Source organism: Dermacentor albipictus, chromosome 3, assembly GCF_038994185.2.
Source record: "Dermacentor albipictus isolate Rhodes 1998 colony chromosome 3, USDA_Dalb.pri_finalv2, whole genome shotgun sequence".
Taxonomy (NCBI): Eukaryota; Metazoa; Arthropoda; class Arachnida; order Ixodida; family Ixodidae; genus Dermacentor; species Dermacentor albipictus.
This window is the reverse complement of record NC_091823.1, coordinates 192,342,960-192,366,352: the sequence shown is the minus strand read 5'-3', so window position 1 is coordinate 192,366,352 and position 23,393 is coordinate 192,342,960. Positions and strand designations below refer to the sequence as shown.

At 42.3% G+C, this 23,393-nt stretch overlaps 1 protein-coding gene across 1 annotated transcript in view; it reads right to left on the bottom strand.

Moving 5' to 3' along the window:
• Positions 1-23,393, bottom strand: part of LOC135908708 (uncharacterized) — an 834,911-nt gene that overhangs the window by 9,539 nt on the left and 801,979 nt on the right. Inside the window, exons 26-28 of the mRNA XM_070536550.1 lie at positions 12,162-12,296; positions 8,918-9,002; positions 5,506-5,591 (exon numbers count right to left, since the gene is read on the bottom strand). Of these exons, the coding sequence (XP_070392651.1) occupies positions 5,506-5,591; positions 8,918-9,002; positions 12,162-12,296 (306 nt within the window). The remainder of the gene's footprint in view (positions 1-5,505; positions 5,592-8,917; positions 9,003-12,161; positions 12,297-23,393) is intronic.

Sequence of the window (23,393 nt, the reverse complement as noted above, 5' to 3'; positions counted from 1 at the left end):
CACTGGCGTAGCCAGAAATTTTGTTCGAGGAAGCTTTAGCTCGGGTGCTCCTATTTAAATACATGTAGAAGGGGAATTCGTTTTTCCCTGCAACCACTTTACCAAATTTGAGGAGGTTTGTTGCATTTAAAAGAAAAAGTTTAATTCTAGTGACTACTGGTTTCGAATTTTTCATTTCGGTGGACAATTATTTATTCAAAATTGGCCAAATCAAACATTTTCAGAAAACGAAACTATCAAGTTTAAAACTCCGTGACTCAACAATGAAAAATGATAACACAATTCTGCGAATAGTACATCTACAGCGGACAAAATGGATATGTTACACATGAATCTAAAAAAAATTAGTATTGTGGAATTACGGCTTGTGCAGAACCCTTGTACACAACGTAACCAATTCACGTAAGATACAAATTGACATAGCAAACTTGTCCGCTTTGACTGTTATAATAGATGCCGTTAACAGAACCACAATGTCTGTTCTTCATGCATAGCTATTAGTTTGTTAACGTCATGCGTCTATTTTTTCAAACTTTCGAATTTTTCAAAATATTTTGAACAAAATTCACGCCCTAAATCGAAGTTGTATTTCCAACAGAACTAGGATTTACCTTTCTCTCTCAAATGCAACGAATTTCAACAAAAGCGATTACCAGGATTATTTAAGAAAAGAGTTTCTGCGTTTTACAAGTATTTGAATAGGCCGCGTCGGATTGGGCCCGAGCTAAAGCTTTCTCTTAACAATTTGTCAAGGGATCAAATCCGTGAATCATAACTGCATTGTCATTGCCAAAGATGCTGCAAACGAATTCTTGAACGCTACGCACAGTCAAAACAATAAAATATGTATTTTTTCATAAAAGAATATACTCGTATGTGCCAAAAATTTTGCCCAAAATAACTGGTATCAATGCTTCCATACTTTTGTCTATTTAATTAAATAAAATATCACACGAACTTTAGAACTATATCAGTTCGAAACCAGGAAAGCAGTGCATGCCACTGATATGAAAAATTAAAAGGCAATGAACTGAACAAGTTGAGGACAAATATGTTAACAAAACTTTGTCATTCAAGAACCGTGCTTACATTCTTGTATATATGCAATGACCAGTGAAAAATCTCAATGACGCTGTAATTTGTTTTAATGTATTACGCAGGAGCAGCTGTCACCGGTCGTGTATCGTGAGTAATTGCACCGAAATCATAGTCGCAACAGAGGGCACGCATAAAAAGCAGGAATTCTGCAAGATATACGAGGGAAAGTCAAATGAATGTGAGCCAACAACGGGGTACTTTCTTTAAAAGTAGTATTCATGAGAATTTAGACATTTGTCCCATTGACTAACGAGTCGCGTGGTTCCCGTCTTATAAAATTCCTTGGGTTGCTGCTTCAAAAAGTCTGTATCTGGTTCCCTCGAGCTGTTTTTTCGGCTGCCCCAAAATGTAGAAGTCGCAAGGTGACAGGTCTGAGCTGTATGGCGGATGCTGCAGCGTTTCCCACTTGAATTTTGCCAGCTTTGTATTAACCACATAAGCGACGTGGGGACAGGCATTGTCGTGGAACAAGATGACCCCATTCGTCAATTTTCCACGTTGTTCGTTCTTGATTGCGACACACTGCCGTTCTGGCGTTTCGCAATATCGGAAACAATTGATAGCCTCTCAAGATTTAGCAAATTTCATCAGTAATGGACCCTGACGACCGAAAAAAAAGTCAACAACACCTTTCCAGCGGAAATGGTGGCCTTTGCATTTCTTTGGGCGTGGTAAATTCGAATGTTTCCACTGTAAGTTTGCCTTCGTGTTTCAGGCTCGTAGTAGTGCCATAAAGGTTCGTCCCCAATCACAAATGCAAACAAGAAGTCGTCATCCTCATTGTGATACCCGATCAGATGAGTCAAGGCAGTGCGAAACTTCTCCGTCTTCTCGCGATGGATCAAAATCTTGAGGATCCATTGCGCACCAAAGAGCCGATAACCGAGAAGCTCATGAATTATGGCGTGAACCGAACCGTGACTGATGTTCAGACGGTCTGCCAGTTCATCGATGCTTATGCTCGCTTCTTGTTTCATCAGCTCATGAACCTTTGAAATTGTGTGGGGGGTGATTGCACGATGGTTTTGGCCCAGTCTTGGAATGTCTTTACAACGTCCTTTAAACCATTTGTTCCAACGCTTCACAGTGCTCAATGAAATGCCGTGTTCAACGTAAACGGCAGCCATACGGCGATTAATTTCTGTTTTGGAAACACCTTTAGCTGTCAAAAACTTCGCGACACCGAGCTGTTCAACTTTTGAAGTAGCCATCATGCGACGCAATCATATTCAACCCAGTGTATGAGAGCATTAAAGAACAGTTATCTTCACACCTGCGTGTCACTTTTGTAAATGAGACATGCCGTTCTCCTACGCGCATGCCTCGCAGATAATGAACCGAACCATTTTGCGCGGTTAGGGTAGGCGCACTTTCATTTGACTCGCCCTCCTACATTAGAAATGCAGAGATACAATGGGTATACAAAGGCGAAAATACGGCTTGACAAAGAACAAAAAACTGTCACTGCAAACAAAGTTCACTGCATGTATACACAAAACCTAGCAACAAGATATTTAGGTATACGTATAAGTCTCCAATGAGTCTATGTATGTAAGAAAAAGTAACTGTATGTAATGCGTCAAACAAGGCAAATAAACATGTTGCACAATCATAGATTCACAGAATCCTAGATTCTGCCCCCATTCCATCCACTCCCCCCGATGTATTGCGCGCGATGGAAGGCGGCGCGCTTGCTCCCCGCTTTTCTCATTTGCGCATACAAGACTGAGCCACCATCTTCGGCTCACCCATCCCACCTCCCCTCCTACGCTTTCACTCGCACATACAGTATGCAGCGCGTGGTCACGATTTTATCACCCTTGGACTTTATAGGCGACGGCGATGGCAGGAATGCGCCTGGAGTGTCCATATAATTGCTTTCGCAATAATATAATAAACGTATCCGGAAACTGAAGCGTCCCATCGCCCATTACTTTCCGCAAAAGAAGTATCAAAATCGAACTTTCACCATGCGACAATTCGCTGCGCCGCAACAATGTATTTTTTTTCTGTGGGGCGGAGGCACCGAAATGAAAAAAAGAACGCATAGGAAAGTATGTTGGCCAGAATCTAATGCCTACATCGGGCAGCTAATGGGGCTACGGAATTAATACCGAAGAAAACATGAGACGATTGGCCCACTGAGAACAATACGCATACTGCTCAGTATCCTACAGCGGCGAAACAAGACTTTCCGGAAAGGTTCCGCTCAATGAACGCGGTGCAATCTTCGAGTCCCCGCAGTGATGACGGCAAGCAACCATTTTTTTTCTCGTCTGCTAGCCAGAAAGCTTCCAAAACTCTGTCAGGTGAAATTCCACTCGGCCAGAGCAAACCGAACGCCCACCGAAGTGTACCGCGCGGTGGTCGGGGCCATACGAGAAAAACATATGCGCTCTGGCTCGCTCTGGCAGCCCGCGGGTAGGGTAGCGAGAACAAAAAAAAAAATTGAAGAGGCTCAATGTGTCCTCGGCGAATAAAAGTCAAAATAGAAAAAAATAAATAAGAACGTAGCTACTTTGCCTGGCTTTAGTGTCTTGACATGGATGTTCTGGCGTAGGTTAAAAAAAATGTTGATATTTTTTTATGTGCCATGACGGCACAAATGAACCACCCCAACGCATCGTCTCATTGGACCTCGCTGCGTGCTTTGTCAACTCGTCTGCTAGTGTGTTGATTTGGCTTGTCTCGTTGTATGTTCCGATGTAAGACTTTAGAAAAGTCAATGGACCTTTGGCGTCAAATGTTTATAACAACATTAAACCCACAAAGTTGCGCAATTGAAAATTTAAAACACAATTTTTGGAAATGTCAATGGACGTTTCACATCAAGAGCTTATGCGATTTATACCCATATTGTTTCGCAATTGATATCCATGCACTCCATAGATTCCGTGGCCTCAGTGAGATGCCGCGGTGAGCCCGCTCACCATCAAAGCGCCCTTGAAACTTTGTGCTCGGATGGGACTGCTTGGCATTATATGACTGCCGGTGTATGGGCGTTGCCACGAAATCCAGCCCGAGTTCGCAATCTTCGCGGTTAAATGTCTTTTCGAGCGTCAAAAAGACATTCTAGACAAAATCCGGAGTGATTTCCGGCGCCGGGGGTCGCTTTGGTCGGCGGTGCATGGACAGCACGAAAACATTTCGGGGGGGGCTGAAGCCCCATAAGCCCCCCCCCCCTGGCTACGCCCCTGGTCCTGTAAGCTCCAAACAACGCGTGAATACCGAAGCTATCGCGCGCTTGGCTCGGCAAGGATTCTGGCTGGTGCGGTTAGGCCGATATGCGCATGCTGCCGCGCTAGCGGCGCACCGCGCGCATTTCACCGCCTCAAACTGGGTCTCAAACTCTCAATTTAAATGAGGCGTATTCTTACCGCCGCTTGTCCTAGTGACGTGAGAAAAGGATACGTTGTTGCGATAGTATTACAGGTAAACCTCACACACGTTGGAGTTATCACCTGGTAAAGGAATGAAAGAAAATTGGGCCGATGAAAAGGGCAATTCAGTCTTAAAATCTGGGCCAATCCAGAAGACGGTGCTGCACAAAAATGTACAGCATGTCGAAGCGCCAGTAGTCACGAGAGAAGACCATGATAAACTCCCACGGAATACATGCGCTAGGCGTTTCAAAGAGCGTTTTTGCCACCAGAGACGTGGGTTTGCGCACGTGGCCGAAATGCTGCAAAACATTGGGCGGTCGTGCAGGAGGAGAGAGGTTCGATACATCCATTGCTCCCTCATTTCTTAACGGCATTATAGGTATGTTTCAGCCACTTTCGAGGTATCCATCAGAAAACTCAAGGTGTGTTAAGCTTACGTGACAGCGTGAAACTGGGTTGGAAATCGAAACAAAAGAGATATAGAAACCTCACTACATGATAGTGTTCATTGTCGCCCGTAACACACCCGCGCTCAGCTGTCGAGACGTCGCAATTATCTTATTCTAAGTATGCTGTCGCATGCTTGTGGATAGACTTAGCGTTTTTATGTTCTCAGTCTTTTCCCCCCTTTTTTTCGTTCTTTTTTAATTTTTTGCTCGAGAGCACCTCTGAGTTTCCTGGCCTTTCGTTGCCGCAGCTCAGATGCATCGAAAATGTTTGGTTCCCATGAAAGTTGTTCATAATTAGAGCCATTCATACCAACCAGAATAATGATAGCGGGACACTGCTGTACACATCATGCACAAAAGAACATAGCTGTACGTCGTTTAATCAATGCCTTCAGTTGGGAACATGGAGAAAACCCATGTTTGTTGAATTTGTTTTCAAAAGTGACTAAAAAGGACAATAATACATCTGCGCAATGCAACAAACATTTTAATATAGTTTGAAATCGGTTATCACTGTAGTCAAAGCAATAATGAAAAACAGCAAACTTTACTAGAGTGTATGAAAATATAATCACCTGCATCATCCTAGGCACTTCGGCACTCTCTACGTCACCACCGAGTAATATTTTAGACAATTCGGAGAACACCTGCATGTTAAGGTCTGCGAACAGAAATTACATACATATCAGCAGAAATATTAGGTAAAGAGAAAGGTGATTTATTTATAGTGGTTTCTTCTAGTGCGCATATAACAGACAGCGTCTCTCTATGCAAGCTGTTCTAGGGATTGCACAGGTGATAGAAGTAGAAAATTTCAAACAAGAACAAATGTCGGCGAAAGCTAGAGTAAAAAAAGAAGAAGAAAACGGAAAAGTAAGAAACCATGGTCATTTTTATTATTGACGGAGCATTCAATTTTTTGTAAAGCATCTGGAATCATGCGTCAGAAGATCGAACCCATGTGAACCATTGTGTTCTTTCAATGCTAGTAGCGGGAGCAAAAATTCGCTTTGCTTGGTTGGATAAAAATGATTATTATCTGCATGTGTTATATTATTAACTGCGCATTTTAATTGAATGTGTCTGTTATGAAAAAAAAGCAATTTTGTTGAATACAACCACTGTTTCTGTAAACATATGAGATTTTGGAAGGCCACAAGAGCTGCTCGTCGAGAAGAGAGCAGTTGCCATACAAGGCGCCTACGATCGTCAACATGTTCATCACCCAGTTATGAATACATTTTCTGAAGCAAGTACTCATGTGAAACAATGCTTTAGCCGAGAGCTCTGTGTTAAACCAATATAAGTATCGAAGATGAGTAAAATGGTGTTTATATTTATCTCATGCAGCATGCAAGCTCAGGGGCATGATCGGAGATTTTTTTTTCGAGGCGCATTCTGTTCAGTTGCGGCAACGTCGCAAAGTGGGCAATGTGCGAAATTTCTGAGGACGCAAGGGAGAGCGTAGCTAATCGGCAAGCGATGAACTCGCGGGATGTTTACGTGCCTCGTTTTTCGTCCGCTTACAGAGAATATATTACAAAACGAGACGTTTCTAGCCTTCTAATGAAAAACAAATCTTACAAAAAACGTAATATTTTTCTGAAGCGTAAACACGTTCTCACATAGTAATGCCTACGACTACAACAATTTATAACTGATAGTTTGTCTGCGTGGTCAGTGGATGGTGCCATGCACAGTGAAGAAAAAAGCCGAGAAAAAAAAACAAGACGAGACGACAGGAAGGGTGGCGTGCTTTTCTAGCGGCAACATTAACATTCCATTTGCTCTCTGCACTCGATGATGCGCTCGAATTCACCGCGAAACCAATGCACTGTTCCTTTGGAGAAATGAAAGCGACGCTGAAATTAAGTTTCTGCCATCTCTTCACACGTATTTCGCACCTCGAACAGCTCTGCTTCCTTCTCGACCAACGCCAACGCAAATACCGAAGCTATCATGGGAAGCGAGATTTTCTCAAATTAGACAATAAATTGGATCCGAACGTGCCATTCAGCAGATGGAGCCAGCGTTTCGGTGAAATTCAATCCACCAGACAGTGCCATACGAAGCCGGTCTTGTAGCGAGCGCATGACTGCTCGAACTTCCCACCTCTCGCGTCGTTCTGCTCCTAGCAGGCGATGTCCTCGGTTGCGAAATGACTTGTCCTCATTTTGACGTCACCAAGAACATGGCCACGCCCCACTGCTGACGACGCCGGCGCGGCCTCGACCAATCGCGCTCCGAGCAACGATCCCCCATCGCGCCCCAGGTAACTTTTATGCACTACAAGGCTTACAAGCTATGCTGGTATGCAACCACTAAATAAGGCGCATACAGTGTGCGAAGTCAACACATCGATGTCACGAGGACGAATGCGATGCATTACGCTTGTCGATGGAAGAGTGGTGAGAGCAGGCGTAAGCACAGAAGTGTAGGATACCTATCGGCCTACATTTCTCTATTTTGAACCTTTTAAAGATAACCATCTTCGACAGAGATCTGTCTGGATGCGTGAGAAATAATCGAAGCTGAAACTGCTACAGCCAAGGGTAAGGAGTTCCCGACGTTCTTGGATCGGCTCGGTCCCTTCTTCAAAAGGTGGCTAAAGCGAACGAAGAAACAGCGTCCCTTGAACTCGCAGACTTCTTTGTGTTGCAATTCCCTATCCCCGTCACGCCGCGAAGGCCCTGAGAGTACAACGGGGTGCACCGACCCCAACGAATGCGTCCGTGAGTTTTTTGAGTACAGCTTGACTTCTCACCAGGTTAGTCGCGGTGTGATGAGCAGATAAAAACGATAACTATTTTTTGACAGAGATTCAGAACGAATGCTGGCACAGCGCCTGTTTGTGTATCTATGTACTGCCGTTTTGTTTCAAATAAAGCATTTCTTGAATTTAGCGCATGTGATGTACCCTCCTGCTGTGTTTGCTTTTTGCGCTTCGCTTGCATTATGTCTTAAAAACAAGGCTCTATTTTTAATCCTTCTGAATAATTTCTGGGCTTTTCATCAGCACGTTCCTTTGGTGATTGCGCTAAGGTCATTTACGAGTATACTTATTATCGGCATTCTAGTGTGGTTATTATATTATTACCGCTGTCTCATATTGATAAAAGAAATGCAAAGTATATCTGGCAACCTTAACAGCGAAACAGAACAAGATTTTTATTTATTTATTTATATACCCTAAAAGCCCATTCGGGCATTACATAGGGGGGGGGGGGTGAGTCAGTTGCAATTACAAAAGTGTAAAAAAAAGAACATTGATAACATAGTGACATAATTATATACAGAAAGAATAACATACGCAAGTAAGCACTCAGCATAGAAATAATCACACATTTAGAAAAACCTTCAACTTGTTAACAAAAACATCATGGTTAATGGCAGATACAATGTCCCTCGGAAGCTTATTCCAATGATATGTTGCCAAAAGTAATGGTGAATGACGGTACAGATTAGTGCGAGCAAAATAAGGTTGCACTTTAAATGGGTGATCAAAACGTTGAAAAATACTATGAGCCGCATTGATGTAAGATTCGCGGAACGGGGATCTACTATAATAAAGCGCGTGAAAATGTGATAGCAATGTTATTAGTCGGCGGTTTTGAAGAGAGGGCAATGAAAGTGATTCCTTGATGTACGTACCACTGTAGTTTCGCGAGTATTTTTTGTGATATATCTTGTGCTTTATTTTGTATTGCTTCGAGCTGTTCGATCAGATAGGTTTGATGCGAATTCCAAATAATGGATGCGTACTCTACCTTTGAACGCACAAGCGTAGTGTATGCTAATAACTTTGTAGCACAGTTCGCTAAGTATACGCTGCGTTTAATGAAGCCGAGTGTTCTGGATGCCTTACTGGTTATGGTAATAATGTGCTCGTTCCAAGAAAAATCAGAGGATAAATGAACTCCAAGATATTTAAATGTGGATACTTTCTCAAAGGGGATTCCCTGAATCGTGTAGATGAAACATACTAACCTCCGTTACTAGTGCCAAGTACTTGAAGAATAATAAGGTTGTAGATCAAGGAAGAGGCGAATGCGCCGACCTGAATTGAAGCTGGCTGGAAAGAATAAGCAAACAATATCAGACACAAGTGGATAGCTTTATGAATCCCCACTGTGTTACTAGCCTCTGTGAGCTGGCGAGAGACATGAGAGCTCCCGCGGTTTATAAAAAAAGAATGTATGCAGAACAACTCGGTGCACATTCATGACAATATTAACAATAGCAATTTTAACGTGTTTATCGGCAAGATACGGAATAAGGGAGGGGCCGAACTCATTGCGGAGGTTTTAGACGCGAGGAGCCAAAACCGGCGCTATGCGTAAAAACTGGTGATGCGAGTGGGTGACAACGGGTTCATCATTACACATTGTTCAGTGGGTTCCTTAAGATATCGAAGCTAAACACGGCGCCGTTCCGGACGATCCGCTCCTAGTATTTTGTTCAGAGGAGTTAAGTTACTATGCACCAAAATCTGGCTACACGGCTGCTTTCAGACTCCATCAACAATTGTGGTGACCTACAACGAAGCTATTCAAGCTTACCAGAAAATCGTTGACGCCATTGAAACACTACAGTGGCTTGCTAATAATATGCACGAAGCGTACATGTCACCCTGAGCAACTGCGCACAGTTTATACCAAGCAGCATAAAGTTTTGTCTGAGTGCAAGCACTAGTGACCTGCTATATCCAGGGTGTACCACATAAATTGAGCCAGGAATTTAAATATGAAAGGTGCGTCGGAAGCGAATTGAACGGAACACATACTATTCACAATAGCCTATCGTAACTCATACAATTATTTTATCTCCCCGTAACTCGATGATTATTTAGGTTTAATTACCTTTTTAATTATTGGTTGAAACCCAAAGTATGCAGATTTGTGGAGCACCTTCCAAAACTACCGATCGAGTTGTTTCCTTTGCCATAGATCTCACGTAGTCCTTTTTCCGGGTTGCAAATAAATCCCACAAAATATGAAAAAAAGCCACGTGACTGAGCGTTCGCGCTGTCATATTGTGCTGCTCTCAAGCGCGCATTCGGTGAACAAGGTCGGCTGCATCGTGACTGGCGAGGAGGACGCGGCAGGGCGTTCTTTATCTCATCGGCAGCACTCGGCCAGCAGCATGCAAGGTCAGCTCCCATCATCCGCCGGCAGCCGACATTGTTCGCTGAACGCACGCGTAAAACCACTGCGCAAGCGCTCCGTCACGTGGCTTTTTTCATGTTCGGTGGGCTTTCTTTGCAACCCGGAAAAAAGGACTACGTGAGACGTATCGTAAAGAAAACAACCGGATCGGTGGTTTCTGAAGGTGCTCTACAAACTAGCGTACTATGCCTGGGGTCCTCAGCCAATAATTAAGATGTTGGGTAAATAAACTTAATTAATTAGTGACTTATCCACTTAGAAAATTAGCCGCTAGGAAAACAAAAAAAAATGTCTGAGTTATTATAGGCTATTGCGACTAGTATGCGTTCGGTTGAATTAGTTTCTTACGTGCCTTTGGTTTTTAAAGTATTGGCTCAAAAAATGTTTAACGCCCTGTATATTATTTTCGGACCTCGTCTTGTTGGATATACTCGAAAATAATTTCATGTTTGATATTCAACTTATAATCAACGCCTTGAGAATCTAGATGATAAACACAGAGACCTTGCGAGCGCTAAGAAAGATTCACATCCACAGCAAAGTGTTCCCGACTAGCTAAGTCTCTCGCAGTCATTCATTGTAGATGCCATTATTATTCTGCATAAGGACGCATTGTGTAACTTCAGCCATGACGTTGTCGACAAAGTTGTTGATTAGCTTTTTTAATTTCTTTTTTTCTGCTGCTCAGCAGAGAGCCTTGCTGCCTGAGTTAGTTGACCTAGCTCAAAGACATTAAAGGAAGCTAAGGTATCATAGCGAACGAATAATAGCTGGCAGTGAAGAGGACTAGACGAGAACGTGACACTCAAATGGCGCTGTGTGAGTCGCCGTCTCGCCTCGTCAGCTCGCAGTGTTATTCACCTACCGTGAATCAGGATGAACTAGCCTCTATTGCTTCCAAGGTGCGTACGCACATTCATAATTCCTAGTTCGGCTTTGTAGGTTGTCCTACTAACTGTGAAAACAGAAAGCAAAAGAAATAAGAAAAGCAAGCAATGAAAGAATGATTACGGAGAAAAAGAACAATTTCAAGCCTTTAAATGCTATTAGTACGAACAGCTTCATTTTATATGCGTTTGTTTGCGCATGTTAACAAGTACATGACGTCATTGCCATCTACTTAAGTGCCATAATTTGCCGTCTTGCACAGCACTTCATGGTTCAGGTTCTAACGCTCAAGGTGCATTGACTCGGGCATGTGTGTCTAAAAAAAATGATACATAATTTATTAGGACGGGAACAAACAGCGCATGGACGGTACGGCACTACCGAGCTTGTCGTCCTCACTTCGTCGCGTCCGAGCGCTGGTTGTTCGCTTCCTAACTATGAACCAACTGTCCCAGACCAGCACACTCCTTCAATAACAGATAAGCTTGCCAAAGTTTACTTCAGCTATCTTCCCTCGACTCTCTGAAAACAGAGCTACGCACTTTGGGCTGCACCTATAGAACGAGGTTGACGAGATTAGTCAAGAAAATAGGACTACCAAATTATATTGCTGCATTTGGGTTTGGTCACCGTAAACTGTAACAACGCACGTTGGTGTGCCCACATGAAAGTGTTTAAGCTGGCTTCCTTCCTTTGTTCTTAAAGACGCAACATGACGCAAGTCACATAGGATAGGTTTGCTCCGGAAATTTGCTATTAGTGTATGCTCAAAGACAGGTTGGATGGTCTATTCATAGAAGCAGGCACATCAGCAAGTGAAGCGAGAATGATGCTTGTTATGGAGCAGCTTTCTTATTCTTATATTTTGTCAAGTTCTTCATATTCCGCTCTTAGAAAACAAATGCACGTTATCGTGCAAAAAAAAACTTTGGACTTAGGTGCTGGTAATTCGTGTTCTTGTTGTTGACAGACACCAAAACGTTAGTGTTACTCTAGTTGATCATACAACCCTGCTAATAAGTGAAAAACTGCGGCGCGCTATTCAGGAACATTGGACGCAAAAGCTGCAAGCCAGTATCATGAAAAAGTGCTCGCTTTTAATTGCGCTTGTATCTTTGGAGCCACTAGTATTCCGAGTTTGTAAATTGGTAAGATACTGTTTTAAACAAGAGTCCTACTTCTCGAAGGTGATGAAGGTTGGAGCCGAGGTAGTGGTACATCTGCGTTGCAGTTGTCATTCCGTCTACCGAAAGGCATAGGCTGGTAGCATTGGAGGCAATTTTATCGAGACCCTTGTCGACGGTGAACAGCAGCTGCAAAATGCCAAACAAACAATGCCTCTATGGTATTTGCTTAACATACTAAATATATAAAGACAGATGTAACGAGGAAAAAAGAAGACTCTTCAAACATCACAATGCAAAAACAAATTAGTTGCTGGTACACAGTGCTGGGCAGTATCGAAGATACATGTTGAGTATCTTTCATCTGTTTCGCGATAGGTGTGACTGTCACACCTTGCGCATACAAGACTGAGCCACCATCTTCGGCTCACTGAGCCGAAGATGGTGGCTCAGTCTTGTATGCGCAAATGAGAAAAGCGGGGAGCAAGCGCGCCGCCTTCCATCGCGCGCAATACATCGGGGGGAGTGGATGGAATGGGGGCAGAATCTAGGATTCTGTGAATCTATGATTGTGCAACATGTTTATTTGCCTTGTTTGACGCATTACATACAGTTACTTTTTCTTACATACATAGACTCATTGGAGACTTATACGTATACCTAAATATCTTGTTGCTAGGTTTTGTGTATACATGCAGTGAACTTTGTTTGCAGTGACAGTTTTTTGTTCTTTATCAAGCCGTATTTTCGCCTTTGTATACCCATTGTATCTCTGCATTTCTAATGTAGGAGGGCGAGTCAAATGAAAGTGCGCCTACCCTAACCGCGCAAAATGGTTCGGTTCATTATCTGCGAGGCATGCGCGTAGGAGAACGGCATGTCTCATTTACAAAAGTGACACGCAGGTGTGAAGATAACTGTTCTTTAATGCTCTCGTACACTGGGTTGAATATGATTGCGTCGCATGATGGCTACTTCAAAAGTTGAACAGCTCGGTGTCGCGAAGTTTTTGACAGCTAAAGGTGTTTCCAAAACAGAAATTAATCGCCGTATGGCTGCCGTTTACGTTGAACACGGCATTTCATTGAGCACTGTGAAGCGTTGGAACAAATGGTTTAAAGGACGTTGTAAAGACATTCCAAGACTGGGCCAAAACCATCGTGCAATCACCCCCCACACAATTTCAAAGGTTCATGAGCTGATGAAACAAGAAGCGAGCATAAGCATCGATGAACTGGCAGACCGTCTGAACATCAGTCACGGTTCGGTTCACGCCATAATTCATGAGCTTCTCGGTTATCGGCTCTTTGGTGCGCAATGGATCCTCAAGATTTTGATCCATCGCGAGAAGACGGAGAAGTTTCGCACTGCCTTGACTCATCTGATCGGGTATCACAATGAGGATGACGACTTCTTGTTTGCATTTGTGATTGGGGACGAACCTTTATGGCACTACTACGAGCCTGAAACACGAAGGCAAACTTACAGTGGAAACATTCGAATTTACCACGCCCAAAGAAATGCAAAGGCCACCATTTCCGCTGGAAAGGTGTTGTTGACTTTTTTTTCGGTCGTCAGGGTCCATTACTGATGAAATTTGCTAAATCTTGAGAGGCTATCAATTGTTTCCGATATTGCGAAACGCCAGAACGGCAGTGTGTCGCAATCAAGAACGAACAACGTGGAAAATTGACGAATGGGGTCATCTTGTTCCACGACAATGCCTGTCCCCACGTCGCTTATGTGGTTAATACAAAGCTGGCAAAATTCAAGTGGGAAACGCTGCAGCATCCGCCATACAGCTCAGACCTGTCACCTTGCGACTTCTACATTTTGGGGCAGCCGAAAAAACAGCTCGAGGGAACCAGATACAGACTTTTTGAAGCAGCAACCCAAGGAATTTTATAAGACGGGAACCACGCGACTCGTTAGTCAATGGGACAAATGTCTAAATTCTCATGAATACTACTTTTAAAGAAAGTACCCCGTTGTTGGCTCACATTCATTTGACTTTCCCTCGTATATCTTGCAGAATTCCTGCTTTTTATGCGTGCCCTCTGTTGCGACTATGATTTCGGTGCAATTACTCACGATACACGACCGGTGACAGCTGCTCCTGCGTAATACATTAAAACAAATTACAGCGTCATTGAGATTTTTCACTGGTCATTGCATATATACAAGAATGTAAGCACGGTTCTTGAATGAGAAAGTTTTGTTAACATATTTGTCCTCAACTTGTTCAGTTCATTGCCTTTTAATTTTTCATATCAGTGGCATGCACTGCTTTCCTGGTTTCGAACTGATATAGTTCTAAAGTTCGTGTGATATTTTATTTAATTAAATAGACAAAAGTATGGAAGCATTGATACCAGTTATTTTGGGCAAAATTTTTGGCACATACGAGTATATTCTTTTATGAAAAAATACATATTTTATTGTTTTGACTGTGCGTAGCGTTCAAGAATTCGTTTGCAGCATCTTTGGCAATGACAATGCAGTTATTATTCACGGATTTGATCCCTTGACAAATTGTTAAGAGAAAGCTTTAGCTCGGGCCCAATCCGACGCGGCCTATTCAAATACTTGTAAAACGCAGAAACTCTTTTCTTAAATAATCCTGGTAATCGCTTTTGTTGAAATTCGTTGCATTTGAGAGAGAAAGGTAAATCCTAGTTCTGTTGGAAATACAACTTCGATTTAGGGCGTGAATTTTGTTCAAAATATTTTGAAAAATTCGAAAGTTTGAAAAAATAGACGCATGACGTTAACAAACTAATAGCTATGCATGAAGAACAGACATTGTGGTTCTGTAAACGGCATCTATTATAACAGTCAAAGCGGACAAGTTTGCTATGTCAATTTGTATCTTACGTGAATTGGTTACGTTGTGTACAAGGGTTCTGCACAAGCCGTAATTCCACAATACTAATTTTTTTTAGATTCATGTGTAACATATCCATTTTGTCCGCTGTAGATGTACTATTCGCAGAATTGTGTTATCATTTTTCATTGTTGAGTCACGGAGTTTTAAACTTGATAGTTTCGTTTTCTGAAAATGTTTGATTTGGCCAATTTTGAATAAATAATTGTCCACCGAAATGAAAAATTCGAAACCAGTAGTCACTAGAATTAAACTTTTTCTTTTAAATGCAAAAAACCTCCTCAAATTTGGTAAAGTGGTTGCAGGGAAAAACGAATTCCCCTTCTACATGTATTTAAATAGGAGCACCCGAGCTAAAGCTTCCTCGAACAAAATTTCTGGCTACGCCAGTGGCCCCATGTATATATATATATATATATATATATATATATATATATATATATATATATATATATATATATATATATATATATATATATATATATGGGGCCAGTGGCGTAGCCCCCCCCCGAAGAAAATTTCTGGCTACGCCACTGGTGTGACAGGATGTGTGTCAGCATATGTATTTCCGATACATCAAATATATGTAGTGTGTACGTTAAGATGCAAGATACTGATACAACAACATCACTGTGCGAAACTGTAAACTTTGGCTGAAATCCGCTTCTTAAGCTGATACTGTTTCCACTAAGCCGCCTCCATTTGAACAGGCACTGAAATTTCTATTGTATGACCTTAAAGGTATATAAAAAATACTTCAGGCTTAAATTTCATCGCTATAGTGGTGCCGCCTATATCGTGTTACTCCCATCAATTATCGCCACTCGCATCATGACCTGTATATTGTATATAATAATAATAATAATAATAATAATAATAATAATAATAATAATAATAATAATAATAATAATAATAATAATAATAATCTTTATTTCACTCATGAAGTGAGGGAGTGCGGGAAAAAAGCTGACAAGTCAGCTTGACTAGTTCCCAGCTCCCCGGAGTACAACGTAGAAGAAACGAACACTTTTTCGCATGGCAACATAAAAACCACAAACAAATAATAAATACTAATGCAGCAATAACTTGTCGATAACATTGAGAATAAGTTACTGAATAAATAAAATGTTTGTTAACTGCGTGATAGAACAATGTTATGGAAAACGTACAAACATGAAAAACTGCAAGTAAAAAGTACTACATGATGAAGGAAAAAACGAAAAATAAAACGGCACACATTGGTGTAGTATGAAACTGTACATTGGTACATTGCAATGCGTATATCGTACATGCGCAGAGATGAAAAAACCACATGAAATTCTGTCATTGTATTGTTTTGAAATTCTGAAATTGTATTGTACATTGTATATATATTGTATATTGTATGGTACATTGTATATATATTGTATATTGTATTGTATATTGTATATATATTGTATATTGTATTTTGTGATACGGAACCGCCTTCTCATTTTCTTGGATATATTTGGGTTTTAGCTTACCTTAAGCTTTCTACTGTTACAAATCACTACGAAAACCGAGCTCTCAGCGGTAGTAATGCGAATAGCGGCGGTATCCTGCGACGTTTTATGCCACTACAATTACCTTGAAAGTTTTTTTGGCTGCGCAAGTTTTCTCGTAGGAGAAAAATCATAAAATGAGTGTACGTTAATGCATATGCCGCTAACGAACGCTTTACGCCAGCAGACAAGTAAAACATGAAAGGTGATTGCAGCTTTATGTGCTTCTCTGTGTGCACGATGGGTCACAAAAGATGTCGCTACCAGCGTTGTTGCTACTGTACACCTGTACAGTGATCCACTATTGCGCAAACGGTAAATACGTTTACGGACAAGATAAAACTCCAAAGTGGTATTTGCACCATCGTGCAGGAGCTTGTTATTGAGGTCCATGTATTTAGCTGGCGGCCTGCTAGCTGGTCGGCCAGCAGATCAGCGACTCGCATCAATTGCAAAAGTGACAAAAAAAAACACTGACAGCGCGTCGTATAAAGAGCGTTCATGTTGAGCAGCTAAAGCAAATCCAATGAATTGTTTGAGAATGAAAATATACTTTGAACAAAAAGACAAAATTTGTGAGTTGCCAACAGACATTTCATGCAAATCAAACAAGTTTGGTCGCGACTAAGAAATTTCCGACCAAACATTTTGTGCATACTCGTTTGCTGCAACATTATGTAGATGTACAATGAGAAATTCGGGAATGTGTCAAAATAGTTTAAGATATAATTGGAAAGCATCGTATCCCATACAACAATTGTGGTAGTACCTTGTAGCTGTATCTCAAATAATTGATACCCGGGTATCTTGCATCGTATCATGATGCAATTGAAAATTATCCTTGCCCAGCCCTGCTTGTACAGGAACTTCCTCAGCGACGGAAATATTAAACTGGTGCATGCAAAAGTGATTGCATCGTTCGCGATGGCTGATTCAGCATTTGTATTTCTTCAAGTCATCGGTATTTATTGTGCTAACTATCCAAGAAGTATTTTGCTATGCGGCATAACAGTACTGTGAGGATACGCGGAGAAACATTTTCAATCCTATCCCAAACGTGTCTGATTGCCGCAACAGAAGTTACTGAAAAACAACGCGAATGCTAGGCAAACTGAAGGTTGTATGCGCCAAAGTCAACGCCGAAAACAAAAACCAAAACTGATTGGACATGGAGCTATCAACATGCGCAAGGCTATTCAGGCTCCACTCAAGAAGTCGCGTACAAATTGCCCTTGCCTCGTGGCCAATCTATCTCAGCCATTCACGGCAGTTGCTTAAGTGAATTCAAGAAGCATGCGTGCTCGTACACCTTGGTGACTGCTCCGGGTGAACCAGCAACCCACTGCAGACACTGCAAATGCGATGCAGAGTTATTCAACAAGGCTGTTTAATTAAAAAGTGGTAACCAGACAATCAGGGAGATATGCGAGGCTTTCTGCATGGCCTCAAGCAGCGATAGGAAGCGTGTCATTATTCGGTTTCTGTATTAATAAAGGAGACTGCTTCCCAATAGGCATTGGTCTGGGGCTTGTTTTTAAGCCTCCTTTCATTCTGATACTTATTATGTGGCAGTTTTCTTTTTGTTAGCCATGTTGTCTAGTTTCTTCTTTCTTTTTCTTTTGAAGTTCCCCTGACATCTTGTTGCGCCCTTCTTTCGTCTTGTCTATTTAATTATTCATTTATTTATTATAAATCTGCCTCATCATAGCGAGCATTTCAGCAGCATGGCGGGGGAGAGGTACTATAAAAAATAAATACAAACCAATATGATCACACACATAAATCTCGGTAAACATCGTCATTGTTTTCAATACTAACAATATGAGGCGAAAGAGCACTTCATTCACTTATGGATCGCAGAAAAAAAGAACATTGAAAAGTGTCACCCCTGAAAGGAAACTCACGGACATTTAAAGCAGGGTCACACTTCTTCGATATATACAATTGTGGTTTTAATATGCTTTTCTCTCTCAATTCCTGTTTTAGAATAGCAGGCACTGTGAGCTGGGCGTTTTGGGCGTGTTGGTGTCACATGAGCAGGCTCATAGCACACGAAAAGACGAGGACACGGAAAAACGTGCTACATACACAGGCGCTTGCGCGCGTAGCGCGTCTTTCTACGTCCTCGTCCTTTAGTGCGCTATCAGCCTCATCGAGACATTGTGTACAAATGTCAATCTAAGATTTTGTCGGGGATATTATAATGCTTGCCACGATAATTAGTTTCTTTTTTTACTTTCTGCCACACTCAATTTCCCGGTATAATTAACAGAAACAAACCTCACTGCCCTATTTTGCGCGTGTTGAAGCTTAGTCATGAGATAGACCGTGTATGAATTTAAATAAATGCGACCACATTCACTTAAACTGCGAACACGAGTGAAATACGAATATTCTTCTAGTGTGTCGAGTAACTGACTGAAATCACGGGGAAGAAACAGGATGAACCCATTTGTTTATTTATGAAGTGCTTATTGCGCTTAGAAGACTTGACTGTTGGGCTAGTTGGTCGTCCATATTTGAAGTAGTAGCTTGGCGCAAATAAAACCACAGACACAAGGAAGACAGACAAGGAAAAGCGCTTCCTTGTCTGTCTTCCTTGTGTCTGTGGTTTTATTTGCGCCAAGCTACTACTTCAAATTATTGCGCTTATTTCACCTTAAGTGATACGCCATAAAAGTTATCGATTATTTATATTCGTCAGCGTTCATTTAGGGCCATATTATCAAAAGTGAGAGTTTTCCACTAACCTATGAAATGCGAAGTAGTCGGCTGTAGAAGAAAACCGATTGCTTTCTACTACGCCTAAACATGCTCTTTGTTACTTTCAAGGCTTTGAGAAGAGACGAAGGAACGGTGAAGTTTACCGTCCGCGGCCTACTGCACGAGTTGACTGACAAATACTCGTGCTATACTGATTGGACATATATGGTACAGAGTGAGTGACGAAATGTCTGATTAGTTGGTGGTATGCCTAGGAATGAGGGAATTGTGTTTCAATGCGGAGAACAATGAGTCGACCGGTTAAAGCGAATTTGAGCAAAAATTACCGGCAGTAAGTTGCAGTGTACGCAAGCATGCACTTCAGCGACTGCCGGGGCGTATTAATGGATGTGAACATGATGGTAAGCAGTGGTGAATGTTAGTGCATGCGACTATCACCAATAGTGGGTGGTGATCATAATAATGATGTTGATATATGCGCTTGCTGGCGCGAGACCAAGGAAGGCTGAAGAGCACCAAGAAATGATAATAATATTTGGGGTTTTACGTGCCAAAACCACTTTCTGATTATGAGGCAGGCCGTAGTGGAGGACTCCGGAAATTTTGACCACCTGGGGTTCTTTAACGTGCACCTAAATCTGAGCAAACGGCTGTTTTCGCACTTCGCCCCCATCGAAATGCGGCCGCCGTGGCCGGGATTCAATCCCGCGACCTCGCGCTCAGCAGCCCAACACCGTAGCCACTGAGCAACCACGGCGGGTCGAGCACCAAGAAAAGTGCTATAAAGCAGTCTATGAAGGGTTAAATGGCCAAAGGCAATTTTACTATGGCTGTATAGAGGTCTAAGACATTCGCTGTAAATAGCTTAACATATGTCGACATTAAGATACGAAAATGAAGTGATGTAGTCTATGATTATGAAAAAAAAATTCTACAATTGGGTAAAACAATAACATGTTGAACTGCCAGTGGAACAGCCCTTATGCTCAAGGGCCCAGAGGCATGTGCCTTCATCATCATCATCATCAACCTGGTTACGCCCACTGCAGGGCAAAGGCCTCTCCCATATTTCTCCAACAACCCCGGTCATGTACTAATTGTGGCCATGCCGTCCCTGCAAACTTCTTAATCTCATCCGCCCACCTAACTTTCTGCCACCCCCTGCTACGCTTCCTTTCCCTTGGAATCCAGTCCGTAACCCTTAATGACCATCGGTTATCTTCCCTCCTCATTACATATCCTGCCCATGCCCATTTACTTTTCTTGATTTCAACTGAGATGTCATTAACTCTCGTTTGTTCCCTCACCCAATCTACTGTTTTCTTATCCCTTAACGTTACACCTATCATTCTTCTTTCCATAGCTCGCTGCGTCGTCCTCAATTTGAGTAGAACCCTTTTCGTAAGCCTCCAGGTTTCTGCCCCGTAGGTGAGTACTGGTAAGACCCAGCTATTATACACTTTTCTCTTGTGGGATAATGGCAACCTGCTGTTCATGATCTGAGAATGCCGGCCAAAGGTGCCCCAGCCCATTCTTATTCTTCGGATTATTTCCGTCTCATGATCCGGATCCGCACTGACTCCCTGCCCTAAGTAGATGTATTCCCTTACGACTTCCAGTTCCTCGCTGCCTATTATAATTTGCTGTTCTCTTCCGAGACTGTTAAACATTACTTTAGTTCTCTGTAGATTAATTTTTAGACCCATTCTTCTGCATTGCCTCTCCAGGTCAGTGAGCATGCATTGCAGTTGGTCCCCTGAGTTACTAAGCAAGGCAATATCATCAGCGAATCGCAAGTTACTAACGTATTCTCCATTTACTTTTATCCCCATTTCTTCCCAATCCAGGTCTCTTAATACCTCCTGTAAACACGCTGTGAAAAGCATTGGAGAGATCGTATCTCCCTGCCTGACGCCTTTCTTTATTGGGATTTTGTTGCTTTCTTCATGGAGGACTACTGTGGTTGTGGAGCCGCTATAGATATCTTTCAGTATCTTTACATACGGCTCGTCTACACCCTGATTCCGTAATGCCTCAATGACTGCTGAGGTTTCGACAGAATCAAATGCTTTCTCGTAATCAATGAAAGCTATATATAAGGGTTGGTTATATTCCGCACATTTTTCTATCACCTGAATAATAGCGTGAATATGATCTATTGTTGAGTAGCCTTGACGGAATGCTGCCTGGTCCTTTCCTTGACAGAAGTCTAAGATGTTCCTGATTCTATTTGTGATTACCTTAATAAATAGTTTGTAGGCAACGGACAGTAGGCTGATCGGTCTATAATTTTTGAAGTCTTTGGCGTCCCCTTTCTTATGGATTAGGATTATGTTAGCATTTTCCAAGATTCTGGTACGCTCGACGTTATGAGGCATTCCGTATACAGGGTGGCCAGTTTCTCTAGAACAATTTTCCCACCATCCTTAAACAAATCTGCTGTTACCTGATCCTCCCCAGCTGCCTTCCCCCTTTGCATATCTCCCAAGGCTTTCTTTACTTCTTCCGGAGTTACCTGTGGTATTTCGAATTTCTCTAGATTATTTTCTCTTCCATTGTCGTCGTGGGTGCCACTCGTACTGTATAAATCTCTATAGAACTCCTCAGCCACTTGAACTGTCTCATCTATATTAGCAATGATATTGCCGGCTTTGTCTCTTAACGCATACATCTGATTCTTGCCAATTCCTAGTTTCTTCTTCACTGTTTTTAGGCTTCCTCCGTTCCTGAGAGCATGTTCAATTCTATCCATGTTATACTTCCTTATGTCAGCTGTCTTACGCTTGTTGATTAACTTCGAAAGTTCTGCCAGTTCTATTCTAGCTGTAGGGTTGGAGGCTTTCATAAATTAGCGTTTCTTGATCAGATCTTTCGTCTCCGGCGATAGTTTACTGGTATCCTGCCTAACGGAGTTACCACCGACTTCCATTGCACACTCCTTAATGATGCCCACAAGATTGTCGTTCATTGCTTCAACACTAAGGTCCTCTTCCTGAGTTAAAGCTGAATGCCTGTTCTGTAGCTTGACCTGGAATTCCTCTATTTTCCCTCTTACCGCTAACTCATTGATCGGCTTCTTATGTACCAGTTTCTTCCGTTCCCTTCTCAGGTCTAGGCTCGTTCGAGTTTTTACCATCCTGTGGTCGCTGCAGCGCACCTTGCCGAGCACGTCCACATCTTGTGTGATGCCAGGGTTAGCGCAGAGTATGATGTGTATAATGGGATATAATAGGGCTCAGCGAAGTTAGGAGGCCAAAAGAAGCATATACAGTGCTAAAAAGTGGGCACGTCCTGTGCTACCGGGGCTTAGCAGAGAGAAGGGAACAAGGCGTCGGATTCCTGATTAATGAGAATATAGCTGGTCACATACAGGAATTCTGTAGCATTAACGAGAGGGTGGCAGGTCTTGTTGTGAAACTTAATAAGAGGTACAAAATGAAGATTGTACAGGTCTACGCCCCTACATCCAGTCATGATGACCAGGAAGTCGAAAGCTTCTATGAAGACGTGGAATCTGCGATGGGTAGAGTGCAAACTAAATACACTATACTAATGGGTGACTTTAATGCCAAGGTAGGCAAAAAGCAGGCTGGAGACAAGGCAGTGGGGGAATATGGCCAAGGCACTAGGAATATCAGGGGGGAGTAATTAGTAGAGTTTGCGGAACAGAATAATATGAGGATAATGAATACCTTCTTCCGGAAGCGGGATAGCCGAATGTGGACGTGGAGGGGCCCGAACGGCGAGACTAGAAATGAAATAGACTTCGTACTCTACGCTAGCCCAGGCATCATAAAAGATGTGGACGTGCCCGGGAAGGTGCGCTGCAGTGACCACAGGATAGTAAGAACTCGAATTAGCCTAGATCTCAGAAGGGAATGGAAGAAACTCGTACATAAGAAGCCGATCAATGAGTTAGCGGTACGAGGGAAAATAGAGCAATTCCAGATCAAGCTACAGAACAGGTATTCGGCTTTTACTCAGGAAGAGGACCTTATTGTTGAAGCAATGAACGACAATCTTGTGGACATCATTAAGGAGTGTGCAATGGAAGTCGGTGTTAACTCCGTTAGGCAGGATACCAGTAAACTATCGCAGGAGACGAAAGATCTGATCTAGAAACGCCAATGTATGAAAGCCTCTAACCCTACAGCTAGA